Source organism: Anopheles marshallii, chromosome 2, assembly GCF_943734725.1.
Source record: "Anopheles marshallii chromosome 2, idAnoMarsDA_429_01, whole genome shotgun sequence".
NCBI lineage: Eukaryota > Metazoa > Arthropoda > Insecta > Diptera > Culicidae > Anopheles > Anopheles marshallii.
In genome coordinates this window covers 80,407,597-80,425,797 of record NC_071326.1, presented here as the reverse complement: position 1 = coordinate 80,425,797, position 18,201 = coordinate 80,407,597, and the positions used below count along the sequence as shown (strand labels likewise).

The window sequence follows — 18,201 nt, the reverse complement described above, 5'->3', positions numbered from 1 at the left end:
GACCAATGACGTTTATCGTCTTGGAGAATTGCGTATGCAACTCTTTGACATCCCATACAATTCCCAGAAGTCTTAAGAAATTCGTTCTAGTCTAAAATGTGGCAATTCGTTACGTAGTTAGTTAAAAAGAATGATGAATAATTACACATTTTGAAGAGTTAATCATCTACAATTCCCTACCACATCTCTGAGAGCTTCCGTTTTGAGCTGCCGATCGAGAGCTTCGCCCAGTTTGTGATCTCTCATTAAGGGCAGAATAGCCTTTACTAGTTCAATAATATTTTTCCTTAATAGTCCTATACTAGTTATGTACAATTAGTCCTATTATATTAGTTGCTATAATTAGTCCTTATAATAGAATAAAATACATGGCATGGTCGTAATTCTTAAGTGATCGTTTTATGAGGGAATTACAGGTAAGGCAATTGGTAAAAAATAATATCCAATTTAAGTGATAACAGATAGTGTTTCACGATCAGAAGAAATTGTGAATGAGCCTTGTTCATAATATTAACATTGAGTTGATCCCATCAGCCTCTAGTTGTTATTGGGTATTTGGAGAAATTAAGAATAGTTTTGTTTTTAACAGGATACAACACGATGAAAACCCTTCCATTTGAGTTGTTTGATCCGCAGATAGGAAGCATAAATTTATTCTCGAAATATACTATACTTTACTTCATGTCTTCTTAATGTTTCGGCTTGCAATTCAATCATAAATCTTCCCCAATTTGTACTTTAATCTTCCATCTTTCTCGGTTAATTAGAAATTTGTCAAGGATGTAAAGGTTTGGGACATTTGACAGATTGGAGCGGGCTGGATTCGCCATCGATTACTAATGAGCTATCTTAGCGCCATCTATGTTAAAACGACGTAAGCTAAATGGCGAATTCATATGGAAATATATGTTTAATAAAATGAATATCTACACTGTAACGATGTTAGTACAATATGAATCGAATGTTACAACTCTGTGCGCGCTCTCTCTCTCTCTCAACATACTCCCCTACATACCAACGAACCCCTTCAAAAGGAGTCTGATAAATCTTCCCAAATGTTACTAAGAAAGTGACAATATGCTTAAAAAAGTTGTAATTTAATTAAAAACAAGATCGAACTGAATTTTGACTGCACCATTTGAAACTTTTGAAAACATTTCTTTTGCATAACATTGGCCCGTAAAACACGCCGCTAGTGATAGTAAATGAGCGGGAGAGGGAATGAGACAGAAATATATATACACAACAATAATACAATAAATTACTGGATTACGCGTGATTTATCTCACCTGGACAGTCGAATCGATGGGTGGTTAATTTATTTGCCATAAATTATGGCTATGATTTGTGGTGGCGATCGAGGGGCGAATTTATGCGTGCACTCCGTTGGGCTTATTGATTCACGTTGGCGCTTGCGCTACTAACGCGGTTCGGTAAGTCAATATATTTTGTATCTTTGCTTTGATTTTGAAGTGCTCTGGATTTGGAAAGGGGAAAAAATCATTTCAATCTAGGAAAAACGTGATAGATCATCGATACAATAGTTCAATCTTATCTTTCGATTCCTTCTCCCAACACCGATCCCGTTCATCGATACTGGTTACTACTGGTTTACAAAATTAGCTGCGGAGCGGCGCATCATATGGCGGGCACGATTAAGCAAAACCCCTCCAAATCCGATAGCATACTTCCGCCCAATATTTTCAAGGCTCTTTACGCTTTAATAGAGCCAATTCCCCCTGCATCGGGGTATTAGGCAGGAGAGAATTACCCAAAGAAAAAAAAACACACACACACACACACACTTGGAAAGCTCAAAAAGCTGCGGGCGGATGGAATATGATTTTGACGATGGAAAGCATATGGAGCATGTGGTTCGTCCTCTATTGTCGATGTTTGCAAAACCCCGCTTTAATTGACTCCTGTTTGAAGAGGGCATTTTTTTTTTGAAGAGGGCAAGAGGGAGGGTTTTTTTTCATTGCCAAAATAAAAAAAAAACCGCCAAAGAATGGAAAATTGTTTGTTGTTTTTTTTTCTGGTGCGCTTTTCTCGCTCTCTCCTCTCTCTGTCTTCTTTGCAAACACTGTTCATCAGCCGGTGTGCAGATGGATTCGATTAAAATCTAATCTTTTGCGTTAGATCGCAGTTCCAACGCAAAGAAACGGAAGTACACTATGCACTAGAAGGAGGAAAACAAAATTAGCTTGGCTTTTGCAGGGTGGTTTGTTAGCGGGCTACCTCTTCAGCTAATGCCACTTCACACACATGCCCCAGTTGTAATGGCGAAAAAGAAATGCTGAAGAAGCAATGTGCGATATGAAACGAATTGAAGCCAAGCAGCAGATAATCATTTCGTTATTGATCAATTTGGATACGCACGGCTGACGGATCGATCTTTGGTGGTTTTCTTTCGTTTTTTTTCTGCCCTTTGCTTGGTTTTCGGAAATTTGGCATGGTCCACCGATTTGGGTCGTACATCCGGTCGGAAATGCGAGTGAACAATGTGTGAAGGGTGTGGTAATTGTAATGCTATTAATTGCTTGTTTGAAGAATTGTGCAGCGTATGGAAGCTTATGGAAGCTTGTTGGGAAGTCGAATGGATTCTTTTATACGTGAGGTATGTTTTGGATTTTATTATAAATGTTTGTTTTTCATTTTGGGATAATTTTAGCCATAAAAAAGTGACTTTTTTTTTACAGTGACGGAAGTGTAAATATGAGCCATCTGCTTTTTAGCACATTAAATTGTTTAGTTGTTATTGATGTAACCCGGAGAGGACAATGCAGATTAGAAAGATATAATATAAGGGGGCACACAACAACAATGCAATTCTTTTCGTGTAGAGTAGTTATAAATTAGTGAATAGATACAAACATTTATAAATAAGTGAATACAAATCTTACACTCAAAGGGCAAAATTTTAGGTTGAAATAAGAAATACAGTAGAGCGTCTATTATCTGGGCAACTGCGGGCCATGGATAACAGGACCTTCGGCTTTGGACGTGTAATAATTGAACATGAAGATGTCAGGACAACATTAAAAGAACTCCTATGTTTTTAATATGAGAAGTTATTGTTTATTAACTGAAAGGAACATTTTCCAGGGAGTTTAACTAGATAAGCTCGTAGATAGAAACGCTCTTAGATAGAAATTCAACACTATTCTACTAGCTGTCAGTTTTTAGTTCACGGATAATCCCCCCACCGGTTAATCAGGTCCCGGATAACCGAAACATACGGCACCCCTTTGGGATTTCATATTAGACAGCTAAGCCAGTTTATAGCACAATGAGGAGCGTGAACATTCGCTTATTTCAGTTACCGGTTCTGTATCGTTTGTTCAAATATTAATTTTAAAAAAATTGTTGATAGCGCCTTCTGATAATAGAACCGTTCGCTATAATCGTATATCATGTCGACTGCCTATTTATCGGTTTATGAATTTTGCATAATTTTATCAACATAATCACTTGTTTTTTCGCAGCAATTTTATTTCGAAAACTCTAGTAGTTTTGGTATAGTAATAAAATATAGTTCTCTAGAGCAGCCCTGCAGCGTGATGGTAAATTATTTTATCTGTGATGTATATCTAAAGCTGTATATATTTGAAGATAATAAAAAATATATCAAATTATTTCAAGGAGGGAATGAAAAAAGCCTTTTGCATACAAATTAATTAATTTATTGAAATATCTTGCTATCTTAATTAAACAATCTATTTAAAATTTTATATACATTACAAAAGGACATTTTCCATCTTTATAGTATACATTTCGTCAAAAGTTTTTTCTCGCCACTAGACACTAGTCATAAACTGGCTTATAAAATGATCCATCCTTTGTACAGAGAGAGGTATTGTTAAACATTTTAAATCACACAACCACCAGCCACAAAAATGTGCAATATATCTCCCAAGCTTATTGCATACCATGCTCGCTTTCACCACCTCCAATAACCATATGTACCGTTTCAGCAGTACTTTGTAAATAAGGGGAAACAATCTAAAGGTACTGCTCAAGAAGCTGGACCAATCTTTGTCTTACAAAACCGATTGCATTCCCTTACAGGCAGTTAATTGTTTGCAACCAACAACAAAAAAAAAACACACACACACACACACAGAAAGGAACCAGCTTTTGTGCTGCTGGGTTGTGAGCGGCAAGTAAAGAGTTGTTTTGTTAATTACGAGGTGTTAAAGTGAGGCTACAGAGGGGGAAAGGTTCTGCCCTCTAGTTGTGTGTAATGAAATGCGAAATGCGAGAAAGTATGTACAATAAAAGCAAGTAACATAACATAAGCCGGGATCGCTTTATGGGTTTACTACAGTGACAGTGTCACAATGGCTGCGAACCGACCGGTACCGATATGTTCCTTCCCGGGCCGTACCATACACACAACGCCAGTGTTGGTAGCCTTTGGCAAACAATCGTAAATTAGAGTTCAAACCCAGCCCAGCTCACCTTCCCGGCAGGGCTGCAGGGTGTGTGTGTGTGTGTGGGGGCAATTGTGGCGATCGTATAGTAGCAATTCCACCAGAACAATTCATTCCATGTTTGTTTTTCCACTGTCGTATATCGCATGCGCTTTGTATATTGTGCGTGACACTGTAGAAGATGAAAAGAAAAAAACACAGGCAAACAACCATTGTGGGCTGTGGAATACACGAAGCAAAAAGAAAAAAAAAAGCGAAAGCACACCAAAAAAACGCTATGCACATATAAAAAGATTCGCATGCATTACCCGGCCATAAAAACAGTACGGCACTGGCTAATCGTAGTAGGCAATCGTCATTTTCGGCTGGGGAGGGAATGAAGTAACAGTATCGATTTCAGTGCACACTCGTAGGGTATCACCATGGCGACAGGTAACGGGCGATTAGAAGGTAGTCGGAAAATTGAAATAAAAAAGTCTTTTTAAAAAAAGGACCCACGATTGTGTGATGGAACGCCATTGCTTCGCATTTTGCTGCCCGGCTGGTGGAATTTCCATGGCAAGAAATATCAAATGCTAAGAACAAAACACTATCAAACACCGATTGTTTGGCGTGTCGGTCGGTCTATGGTCGACATCCACCGGTTTGTGAGTAACAAACACCGGTCGGAATGAATGTTGTGAGATTTAATTAACTTTGAAAGCAGCAATATTGGTGCCGTTTTTTCGCCTCGGAAGTGGTACCGTGACACCATCCCATAGAGCCAAACATTATGGGCACGGAATGGGAAAGTTTTATCATTGAATGTGTCGCTTTAGTTTGGCCGCTTTGATTCCGAGGACAAGAGCAATTTGAAACCTCTTTGCACAAAAAAAAAAACGGGAAAATAAATGCGATTCGAATAAAACGTTGGGTTGAAAGAGCTTTGAGACTCTTCCTGAGCTGCGTGGGTTGAGTGATGGAGATGCTCCAGTTGGGCGCGGGCACACGCTAAATGTCAGTTTTGCAAAGTGACACAAACGTCCAACCAGACAATGGCGAAAATGACGTAAAAAAGCACTTGCAAAGCAGTTATGTTAAGAGTCGTCTGGTTGTGTTTATATGCTCGGTGCGTTAGAAGAATCGTCATTTGCCATTACCGGTGGTGGAGATGACATTTCCGTTGGCTCTTCCAGCGCGATAACTTTCGGAAATTTTGTGTACATAAACTTACCGCCACCGGTGTTGTATGTTTGTTTGTCAAAAAGTGTACTAAAAGAGTACGATATCAAAGAAAGCTCATTGCAATAAATGATAATTTGTTTGAAAACATAAAGAGTTTTCTAATATTAAAATCATTTGGTTAATTAACGAGTCAGTACATGTTGATTAGTTATTATTTTCAAACACTGGGTAGTAAGTATCACAAATTATCGTTTGTCAACAACAGGTGAAGAAGATGGAATATTTCGCTGATTAAAATACAAATTTAGTTATTTAATTTCCTATGAAAGCATGCTGATTCTGTCCTTGTTGTTCATTTGCTATAATTCGTCTAGAATTCCTCAAAAGTGTAGTTTATAACTTCGGGTATACGTGTTTTGTTTTCTTCTTTTATTGTCCAATTAATATACAGTTTCATGTAATATAATATAGCTAATATTTTAGATACACTATTATAGCAAACCCCTTTAATCAGCGTGAGCCGATAAAAACGCTGTAAGTTTCTATAATTAGATGGTGTTTTTTATCTAGTTTTTTTTTTTACTTTTATGCCTGATTTTCATTGCTTTAATCTAACTTAGCAGAACTATTCTATAATTCACGCATCAGTAATATGAACTGCTCACGGGTCGGGGACTGCTTGTAATTATTCATTGCAAATTTGCTTTAATATCGGTTATAATTCTTTATGGCAACGTCCTCTCCAATAGATAGCATGGTTGTGAACATTTGAAGCAAGAACTTCTATAAACTGCGCTGTAAAAAGAATCCCACAAGTCTATACCATCATTAGGATGCTGTAGAGGATGCAAAAATTTAACTTCGCAAGCAGATGACTGTTATTCTTTTCAGAGGCACTACTAATAAGATGATATAGGTGAGTAATATGATGCTATAAAGATGCTCTAGTTTAGCTCAGTTAACAACCCGTCCCGTTCCTCTTCGGTACGGTTTTGATTGGAGCTATTGTTTGAATGAAAAGAATCCACACGGGGAAGGTGAAGTGAGAAAGAGAAACGATCACTGTTTGGATTGCGGGTTGATTGGGAGTGAAGCAGTAAGCTCAACACTAACTCCCACCAATGCGGCAATGTGAAATAAGTGATACACAGTATAGTACCAACAAAGGCAAATCAATAGTAGAGGAGTGAAAAAAAAGTGAGCTAGTGCAACAACTATGAGAGAGGAAGCGTATTAGCAAGATGAAAACGATAAAGAAAAAAGGAAAACCTGGCAAAAAAAGAGAATAAAAAGCATGCACAAAATGACCGGATTGAACGGAGCAGACTCCGGAAAACAGGGAGAAAAGTTTAACAGGAGAAAGAAGAGCAACAACAACAACGAAAAAAGAAACAGCTACGAAGAAAATCATACATCAACAAAGGGAGAAAAGCTTTTCTTTTCATTTTCACCTCCCTCCACCCATTGGTGCAGTGAAAAATAACGCACAAGAAAAGCAGAGAAATGTATACGAAGAAAATGCTTTTGTGGGGCCATTGTTGCTTTCCATTTAGGGTAGGGGGGGCCCTTTTTTCGGGGTAAGGATCATATTAAAAGCTTCTCCTGTTCCTCGTACAGCCGAGCGCACCAGAACGAGAGCGCGAATGTGAGCGAAGCGTGAGGAAAACTTGTGGCAGTGGACCTCCCCCACCCCGTTTGGTGGGTGGCTAGGTGGGGGCAAACTATCCATTTGTGGTGGGAAGTGAATTTAACACGACCGTTGCAGCCCCAAACCAACCATAATAAAGTGGAGGGTGAACCTTTTCCTCTTTGTTGCGAGCTGTGCTCTCGCAAACTCACAAAACGGCTATCAGTTTCTACAAACCGAGCTACGCGAAAAATATGTTGCATTTTCCGCGTTTCGGAAGCAGGGGGGCAACAAAAGGTCGAAAAAACGGGAAAATAAATACAAAAATGGAAAAAAAAGAAAACAAATCCAACAAAACGAAACAATAACAGAAAGGTAGGGAGGGGTGGGGGTGAGGGTCTGGACAAGAAATGGGCAACAAAAGGGTGAAAGAAAAGGCAAAGCAGCTGTTTTCCGGTGCGAGAAAAAAGACAGAGGAAGAAAGCCCCAGAAATGCGGGTGGGGAAAGCTTTTGTGCAAGGGTGGTTTGGCGAGGGGGGGGGTGAAGGAAACAGCAATACAATAGGCGGATTTAAAGAATGAAGATAAAGGCGTAATAGTGAGAAGAAAAGCGTTGTTTTCATTGTTGTTTCATTCACCGCGAAGGAAAGAGATGGGGACAATACGCTTCTGATGGACACGCCTACTTTATCCCTTGCTCGTGAGATATTCCAAAAATCTCACACTCACTTGTGTGATCCTTTTCTCGCTAGTGGTGAGTGAGCGTGTTGTTCGCTCTTTCCGGCACGAAGTTGTTCGATTCTGCGCTGTGTGAAACGAACGATACGAAGCAAGCAGGGGTTTTTTTTGCGGCAAAAGAGAGAGATAGCAATGTATCTGTTTGAGAAAACAATGGCAGTGAGAAAGAGATGTAAAATCCAGAACAAAAGAAGAATGGGAAGAAAGCAGTGAAAATGGGGTGGTTTGAAGAAAGAAGCAAAACAATAAAACAAAACCCTGCCAGGACAGTGTGCGAGAAAGAGCAAACGGAGCGAACGGACGGCAAACAAAAGCCAACACACACACGGAAGCAGGAGCAGGGAGCACACCAACTATAGTTGGGCGAACAGATCGAACCCTGCCGGTGGTTGCTGGTGCGGTACGAACATTTCAATACGTTTCGAACTCTGGAACCGAGCGGACGCGTCGCGTGATCCGAGCTTTCAGACACTCAGCAGCAACAAAAAAGAAACAAACGATCTTTATCGATTTTTGTTGTCGTTGTGCAGGAAGAATTGGAACAATTTCCGGCGAGTAAAGCAACACAGCGTACGATTGTGTGTTTTGTTTTGTTCCATTTTTGGAGGGTGGCCAAAAAAAAAAGAAACGTTGTGCATTGTGCAGATAATAAGTGTGTGGCGCTGAGTGCTGATATTGTGCCGTTTTGTAACGACTTTGAACGAAACAAATACCGATAAGAGTAGCAGAAGAATCGGTGAATTGGGATAATATAACTCCAGTGCTTTTCTGGTGCGTTTTCGGTGCGCAAAAAAACAAAACAATTTGTGTTCGTGCTGGTAAACGTCAGTGTGTTGTCGTTCGAAAAAGCCTTATTGGTGTGTGTGTTTTATGTGCACAGTGCGTGATCCAGCTCGGTACGACGTGTAGGACAAGCAGGCACGCTGTATTACAGTATGATTAACCACCACACGATGGCCAGCCTGGGACATCCGCACTACGGGTTTGCCCTGGGCAATGGGATGGACCTACCGCCGGCGGCCGATTTTGCACCCCAGCCACACCACAGCCCCAGCTCCCCGACGGACCATCTCGGGTTGAAGCGGGGCCTTACGTTTCCACCGTCGTCCCTGGCCGGTTTGCAGGGCCACGGGGGTATGCACGGTGCGGCAGGAGCCCACCACCACCACCATGGGTCCCTCGGACAGGGCGGGGGTGGTGGTGGCGGCGGCGGTGGTGCTGGCGGCGGTATGGGCAATGGGCAGACGTCGCCCGGCCAGGAGGGTCACATCAAGCGCCCGATGAACGCGTTCATGGTCTGGTCCCGGTTGCAGCGCCGCCAAATCGCCAAAGACAACCCGAAGATGCACAACTCCGAGATCTCGAAACGGCTCGGCTCGGAGTGGAAGCTGCTAACCGAGGCCCAGAAGCGCCCGTTCATCGACGAGGCGAAACGGTTGCGGGCGACCCACATGAAGGAGCACCCGGACTACAAGTATCGGCCACGGCGCAAACCGAAAAACCCGCTCGCGAACGCCGCCAACGGGCTCGGGGCGCTCGGCGCGATGCAGCAGGGCGGCAAAGGATCCCTCGGCTCGTCCTATCCCTTCCCCCAGCTGCCACCGTACTTCGCACCCACCCATCCGCTGCAGCAGCTCGAGCAGCACTACCCGGTGCCGTACTTCGGCAGCTTCGATCCACTCACGCTGCAGAAGCTCCACCAGTCGCAGCAGAGCGTACAGGCGGCCCACTCGCCGGTCGGGGGACTCGGCGAGAGTGGTAAACAGTCGGCCGGCCAGCAGCTACCACCTACCTCGCTCAGCTCGTTCTACTCCAACATCTACAGCGGGATCTCGGCGGCGGCGGCAGCGGCCCCACTGTATGCCGCACACTCCAACAGCCTGTACAACACCTCGTCCACCTCGTCGGCATCGCCCGGTTCCAGCCCGAGCGCATCCCAATCGACGCTGCCCGATCTCGAGAACGCGATGCGGCGACCGGTGCAGGTCATCTACTGAGAAGCTCAAGCGCGTGTGTGGGGGGGAAAGGGGAAAGGGGGAGGGGGGTTAGTATATTATAGCATACAATTGTGTGCTATAATTGTATTTTATAGTATATGTAGCCCTTTTGTTGTTGCGAGTCTGTTCTGTGAACATTAACGTTTAGCTGCGCGATCATCCTTACCGCTTAGTGTGCGATCGTCTTGAGGACGTTCGTCTTGGGGTGGGGTGCTTTTCTGTTGTACATAGTAGATTAATGCTGGTACCCCTATCGCACGGGACGATGGTTCGGCGCATTGTTTTTAACTTATTGCATGGTGATTTTTTGGGTGGTTTGTGACCGCCCGGCTCCAGGCTCGATCGATTTAGGAACAAAAACAAAAAAAAAAACAAATGTATCTTTACGTAATAAACGAACAAGAAATGAAGTAAGGAAAGCACGGTTACGAAGGTGCCCGCGATACAGCAGCTACACCTTCCGGAGCCCGTATAACGATACCGTAGGAACATTATACCTCTCGATTTATTAGTTTTGCATTTCGTTTTGTTAGGATTCTTTTTATTTTTTTTAACGCAGCCCTTTCTTTTGTTTTTTTTTTTGCGGGTGTCTTTGTTTTTATTGTGCGACCGGTAATCACAAGGTAGCATGGGCAGGGAGGACATTTTTACCACTTACCTGTACATAGAATAATTAGTGTAAAAATAAGGCAGAGAACCTCAAAAAAGCGAAGAAAGGGGAAAAACCGAACGCGACAACAAAGTGAAGTGAAGTATGTTAGGAAATTAAAAACAAGAAATAAGAAATACATGCCCATTCCAAACACAATAACACACATGTGCATAGCTATAGTTCTTTAATCTCCTCGTAAAGCGAGTCCAAATGGCTATAAATTCAATATTTGTTTCATTCGAACAACATTACCACCACCAAAAAGGTTTCTTAATGTTGCCTTTTTTCGGACTTCTTGTTGTTTTTTTTTCTTCTGGAGTAAGATCTCTCGATCACCAATCGCCAAGCTTTACTGGTACTGTGCAGTCGTAATGTCGTGATCGTGTGTGTGTGTGTGTAAAGTGTAGGTTAAATAAGGGAAGGTAGATCTAAATTTCTCTGGAGGCGAACAAAACAAAAAAAAAAACGATACAAAACATCACAAAACCGTTTATTCTTATCGATGTAGTGACGTAAGGTGAGATAAGGCTATTATTTGTTATCTGTCAGTATTTGATCATATTGATGCGACCGGCGGCGCGATGGAGTCAGTGAAGTGTAAAAATAAATAAAACAAAACAACAACAAAAAAAAGAAACAAACTCAATGAAACGAAATAAAAATTATCTGAAATAAAAATACAATCATTGGTTATCATTGCTTGACAGTTTGGTTGAGAAATTGTTAAATTTTTATTTGATTTTGGGGTGTTAGACCTGAAAAGTTATAGATTTGGTTAAGTACTGTTCTAAATTTTTGCCTAATACTAATGTCAAAGTATAGTTCATTTAGTAAATTTAAATAATTTATAGCATACATCGTTTTCTGATCTTTTTATAGCATTAAATTCCTATAAGATTTTCTTTTTTTCTTTTTTGTTAAGAATTCTTTATCACTTTTTATATTCATAACACATTTCATCCATTTAAAATTTGCTGTTGATTGAATAAATGCCATAACGTTTGTAAATAGTTATTGAGGAATTTAATGTATTACGACCATGCGTGCTGTATTGTAATATTTTAACATTAATTTAAAATATTTAATTTATTTTAATATGTACATTTTTCAGTACTTAACTTTTATGTTAATATTAATTAAACAATTATTAATAATTAATATTAGGTAATGAGGTATAGCTATTCGTTTCCTCAACAACCCTGACTACGAATTAAACGATAATTTACACCTGTTTGCTTGTTTATTTCATGGTTACTATGGTTACTGCAAAAACAGTTACTTCTCTAAACTCTAATCCCGGGTGTATTGGGTCAGCTATTTTGCTTGAATGTATTTACTATAAAGAATTATTATTTTATTCGTCTTATTTCTTTTTCGAATGTTTGTTGTTAATGATGATGATTAAATCAATTGTTTGCTCATTAAAATATGTTAATTTATGACCAATAATCAATGCGTTCTTTGAGACACGAATGTGAGATTGAAATGGTCATTGTGCTTCCGCATCACATGCTCGCTCGCTCGCTAACGATGTTTAGTGCTGTTTAATGTATTAGCCCATTCTAGATTTATTACCCCCCTCGAATACGCACAAAACTATCGATTATTACCATCCACCTCATCACGCTACAATGTAACTGCTTTTTGGCGGCTGGAAAAAGGAAAAACTGGCTGGAGTCACTTGACGGTTTTGGTATCGCATTGTCCCACCGACAGTCTACCCTTTACTGCACCCGCGAAACATCAAACCGACCCAAGGCAAACAAAACCATCCACGGCAATAATGAACTTTCGGTGGAAAAGTTCGTAAACAGTCATAAATAAAGTACTTCCGACGCCGTGCAGTAGCCGAAAGTGCGCGTTACGCTCCTCGCTGTAACGTCCTTGCAAGTCCACTGTGTGGTCCACGGTGTATGACAATTTTTCGTTTCCCACCCGACGCGGGACAGAGCGAGAGGGCCAAAGCCAACTGGAAAACTCGTAGCTCGAAAAGAAAGAAAAAACCCTTTCAGCCGGAATATATGGTCACACGGCCGTGTTGGGAAAAGTGGACCCGCGCTCGAAAACACTGAGCAGAACCATAGAACCATAATGGAATTGATGGAACGGTCCACAATAGGATGCTTCAAGCGGTGGGAGAAGAGCAAAAAAAAAAAAAGGGCACCATTCGCACTCAGTTCCGGCCTGCTGAATGAGGCACCGTATTTCCGTAACGTCCGCATCCGGTTCCTACGTTCATTATGTGATTTGTTCGCGTAAGAATGAATGTTCCCGTTTCCCGGTTCCCTTCAGCCCAATCCGGAAAGTCCCTTCGCTTCTCGACGGGAACGATTGTGGAGTTTCGCCTGCAAAGTGTAATACTTTCTACTGTAAAGTATTTAGTTTAAGCTCTTTAAAAACCACCATTAAAGTCCTCGAATTCCGTGCATTTTCCACTTTCCACCGATTTGTCTACGCATAATCTTAGCAACGGTGACGGCGAAGATTCGCTCCATCGACTATCATTACCGGTGCTGCTTGGATGTGCTTGGCATCCATACTGTCCGTGTCATAATGCTGGCCAAAATTGAGGGTGGTAACGCACAATGGGTGTCTGCTTGAAAAATGAATAATTGCATGTGGAAGTGATTGTCACAATATGCTGCGCGGATCATTGCACACCCTCGTCGGGGGTTCTTCCTGTCCTACCCGATGGTCTGTCCATGTTTTATCCGTTATCCTTGCTTCGCTTTTGCCCAAAAGCGGGAGAACCGTACGTTGGGCCGTGTGCAGTTCCGGCCGTGGCAGCTAGTTCCGTGTACCATCGATTTCAATGCATTATCGTGCTGGTTGGGCAAACGTTCGTCGTTCTTACGCAGCAAAAATGATGCTGTGTGTGTGAGAAAGATAAACAGGGAGAGAGAGAGAGATAGTGCAAAAAAAACCACCCCATCACGCGGCGTACGCGAAATAAATTAGGAGCTCAAGTGGTTCGAATTAGGTTGTTATTGGGTTTTAAAATTGTTTGATAGGCAGTGGGTTTTTTCTGTGGTATGGATTTTATTTTATCGCGCACACACAGATCTAAGTAGCCTGTGATACGATTTCGACAGCGACAATCGTTTGCCTAGTGACACGGTTCCGTTGCAGCATTCGTCTGGACACGTTTCATGTGCGAAAGGGAAAAGGAAAGCAGCGATAAGTAATCTCTCGTTGAGGGAACTTACAGTGGCTGGGGGGTTGTTTTTTCTTTTTGCAAGGGAAAACAAGCGTGGTAAGTAAGATTGACTGATAAGGAATTCAATTATAACTGTTGTACTGGTAAGCGGGCTTTTTTTATATGTGTTTAATGAGCACCAGTATGATAATTCACTGATGAAGTTACATTTGTATGGTAAATTGAAAGAAATTTATTCTGCAGCATTAAATACGACTTTTGAGTCAAATGAGTAACTTTATGTTCAACAAAGGTACTAAAACAATAAGTACGACTATTCTAGCTCGATCGGTACTGTGAGTAGAAAAAGAATTACTATACGTTCGAAATAAGGTACTAAATCGATGAGTAAATCTGTTATAATACATTTATAGCATAGAAATCGGGAAAGAAACTATAGTAAATCGATTTTGTTATAACAATAAAGTAAATTTTAGGCAATCATAATTTAATTCTTTTCTTGAATTGTTTTCGAAGAGGACCGCACTGTTAATCAGTAATTTGGGTGTGTTTCGTTTCTTAATTAGATTTCATTTTATGTTTTAAAACTATAGGATGAAAGTTGAAAAGAATTTAAAAACAAGTTTATTGTTTAATGTTTAATTCGCCAATATTTGGTTTGCATTTATTTTTCTTCGATTTAGTGTAATTGCCATAAAATTAGGTTAATAATATAATTACCTGTATCGAAATGCTCTAAATTAGTACTGAAAAACATATTTCCATGTGAATGAAACAAAAAGAATCAATGAAAGTTTACACAAATGTGTATCGGATTTGTAGCCATTACCAACCTATCTTGTGTTTTAAAGATTGAATGTTGTGCTATAAAACAACTAAGGTGTCAAAAACATATATTAATAAATAAAATAATAAAAAAACTAACTTTGGGACCAGACATTTTCATATATTTTTACTTCCATTGAAATTAGGCCAAGGAAATTTCTGAAAATTTAACATTTAAGAGAATATTTAAATTGTAGTAAAAATTTAAAACACTTACTGTACACTACTGTAATTAAGCTACTCGTTTAAGTACAGATGTCGATTACAATGGTGCAATGTTTGACTCAACTCTAATTAGTTTAGACTAAAACGCTTTATTTGCAAATAGTATTTAATGTTAGGAAGCAATTAAAGCTACCAAAATTGTGTATAACATGTATTTAGTACTGTAATACTAACAAAACCCGTTGCGTACTACAGCGAATACTCGACGTAATAAAACCGTTTGTTACGAGTGAATAATTTGACGCTGTTTTTAGGAGAAAAAAAACTCAATTCCTTATCTTTTGTCGGTCTTTGGTGTCAAAACAAATGGATGATCATAATTCCACTTTTCCCATTTTGAATGCCGAAATGTGTGGTTACTTTTGTAGGGTGCTGAGAAACCGCACCCCCAAAGTGCGCTGCTAATTTATTAATAAAACTACTTCTGCTTACGTTGGGAGAGTAACGCTAGGGCCACGCACGACACCACGCATGCTATGATTAATGTAATTCGTGTAATTTCTATAACTGTAACAATCGGGCCCAAAGCAACCCTTGAATGCAATGAAAGTGCCGTCGAAGAGTGGTACACTTTGGTCGACAATAATGTTTCGTAATGTCCGACCATTATGTTATGCGCGTGTTACGATTGGGGCCACGGAAACCCCAAATCATCGCTTCCACTGTGGTGGGTGGGTGGAAAAATAGTCGGAAAAACAATCCCTTTTCTCGGTGCCCATTTTCCCGATGGTGTTGTTTCGCCGTGTCATCCCCGCAGTACCGCCGTCAGCGGGGGGGTGATGGGACGATGGAGGTGGTGTTCACTGTATCCTCCCTCAGTGTGTGTGTTTCACTCAGGACAACAAAATGACGGCTGACAAAAGGATGGCGCACGCGAACAGGACTGTCTCGAACGACGCACGAACCGGTTCGTTGTTCGTTGTGGGAGTTCCAAAACTACAGGCCTATTCCGTTTCCACTGTGGGTATGAAATGAAACGAAACGAAAAAACAACCACCAAGCAGTCCGATCGCGTCCTTTTTGGGCCCTACATCCTTACGTTTTGTCTGTCGTTTTTTTTATGACCACCACCGGTCGTCCTTTCGTGCAACGTTTGTCATTAGTAATCGTCGCGTCATTTCCTGTTGTCGTTATTCAGACACAGGCCCCACGAGGTACCACGCAAGGATATTCATTCGTACGCACTTTTCGGGACGTGTTCTCGTCCGCGCGATTCGTTTCGGGCCGCCCGTAAAAATGTTTTAGTGAGTGGCTTTGTTCGTGCCACAATGCACAAATACATTACATTATTTCCATTTTTCCCATTTGCCATGCGGGGTGCTTTCTTGTGGTGTGTGTGTGTGTTGAATGCCGATTGTTGCCATTATTGTTACCCATCGATTTTTTACCGTGCCTGGATGGCGGATAGGTGGAGCAAATATTTTGTTTTCTATCATGGATTTGGTTTTCAATTGCGTTGCTTACACTGTTTATTTTTTTCTCTCTCTTTTTCCGGTTGTAAGTGCTCCGAGGAAGTGAATTATATACGCAGGAAGAATGCAGGACGTTTACAGGTTGTTTAAAATTTCTCCCGTCTGTGCGCCGATTTTGTAGTTGATTTTGTTCAATTAAAACCATTCCCGGTTCAGCCGTTGATAAAACACACTTGTCTTGACTGTTTACTGTACATTTTCCATTTAGGACCCACCGTTTGTCTTCTTTTCTTCGCTTTGCGACCAAAGGAACAAACAACAGGACACTGCGAATTAAATGTTTCGTTGACGGAAAAGTAATTTTGTTTGGTCTTTTACTTCTTTCTTTGCGTAACTTTGCCTTGCTTTGTGGCAGTAACTTGATTGGAATAGGGAACTATTTTTCTTTTATACTATTTTTTTTAGGTTTTTAGATTTTTAAAGCATAAAAGATAAAGGAAAATGGCAACACTGCATGACTGAGATAAGTTGCTTTTTAAACCTTGACGGATTTTGTTGAAACGATCACAATTTGTAAACTTTGTTTGTTTTGCAGTAAATATGAATAGGAAATTTGAACATAAGTTTTCATAATTAAAAAAACTTTCTTATAAGATTTCAAAACTTAAAAAAATGTTACGTTTTAATAATTTAAATATTTTTTTTTATTTTTAAACATAAACCGGGTAAGCATTAAGCAGTAAATATTAATAAATGAAATACATAACATAAAATACAATAACCAACCAATACAGCAAAATGTGGATTTCGAGTGACAATATGAACTTCTGGCTTCTTGTTATGTGTTTTTTCTAACATTAATTCATAATCTTTACAATGTGTACGCTACAAAAGATTGCGAACTAATAAGCGGGCTTTTAATTCACAGCATTGAATAAATTGATCAACGACTGTACATTTATTTCCAACAGTGTATTTACACTTGCCGTGTTATTTTGTAAAGTTTGTGTCTTTTATTGGGAATAAAATATGAAATTTTGGTAAAAGTATAAAATTTACGCAAAACTAATTCTCATAATAATGTTATTGCAAAGCTTTTTTTCTGTTTTTCTTTTTTTACCGAAGGAAATGAGTTATCCTTAGTTCGTGTAAGTAGCTGGGCAACCGCTTCTTGCCCATTTTCCATAAAGGACGATAAAAATTATCAAAGTAATCATATCGAAGCAGAACGGAAGCAACATTAAACGACAAATTGCCCCCCCCTCCTCCTCACGTTATCGAACGATCGCTTGTTCTCGCTATTTCGTCATTCTCAAGTGACGTCGCAGTCGATATCGAGTCGAGTCGGGGGAAAATGAATCGTTTTTTTTCTCATTTTACCCAAAAAAAACACATATTAAAAGTCGAGAATGTGGTTCTCAATTACAACTACTGCAGCCCGGTATACCACTTGAGACCACTGTACCATGTACGTAAAGTGTATGAATAATTACGCACAAGCGGAACGGTTTTTTTTGGGGTTATGTTCGCGCTGTTGTTCCTTTTTGTAACACCGCAAAAGTACGGATGGTTGTATCGTTTTTCCTTCCCATGCTTCCCCCGTATGTGTGTTCGTGTGTGGAGTATGGTAAAATGGGATTGCAAAAAAAAGGTACATTATTGTCAACAAACCGAAGCACACAGCACACCTGCGCAGCTGTTGAATGGGGTACGGGGATCAAATGAAACGAAGGATCGATTATTTTGGCACGTGCAAATCAAAACATTATGGGTGGAACAAATGGTTGGGCTGTTTCGAGTACCTTAAAGTAAAAGCAGAAAGGGATTCAATCAGAACACCAACAAACTATAGACTTTTGTTAGCCCGATAATGTTTGAATAATGTCTAGTTGGAAATAATATTTAAACATAATATTGCACGTAAGAAGCTTAACATATTTGTGCTAAAAATAATGCCTGTTAAATGTAGCC

The 18,201-nt window shown here is 40.3% G+C and overlaps 1 protein-coding gene across 1 annotated transcript; it reads left to right on the top strand.

Annotated features, from left to right (window-relative positions):
- The first annotated feature begins 8,897 nt into the window (after positions 1 to 8,897).
- Positions 8,898 to 9,959, top strand: LOC128719273 (SOX domain-containing protein dichaete-like). The gene has a single exon (XM_053812898.1). The coding sequence runs from the start codon at positions 8,898 to 8,900 to the stop codon at positions 9,957 to 9,959; it is 1,062 nt and encodes a 353-aa protein (XP_053668873.1).
- The last annotated feature ends 8,242 nt before the right edge of the window (positions 9,960 to 18,201 follow it).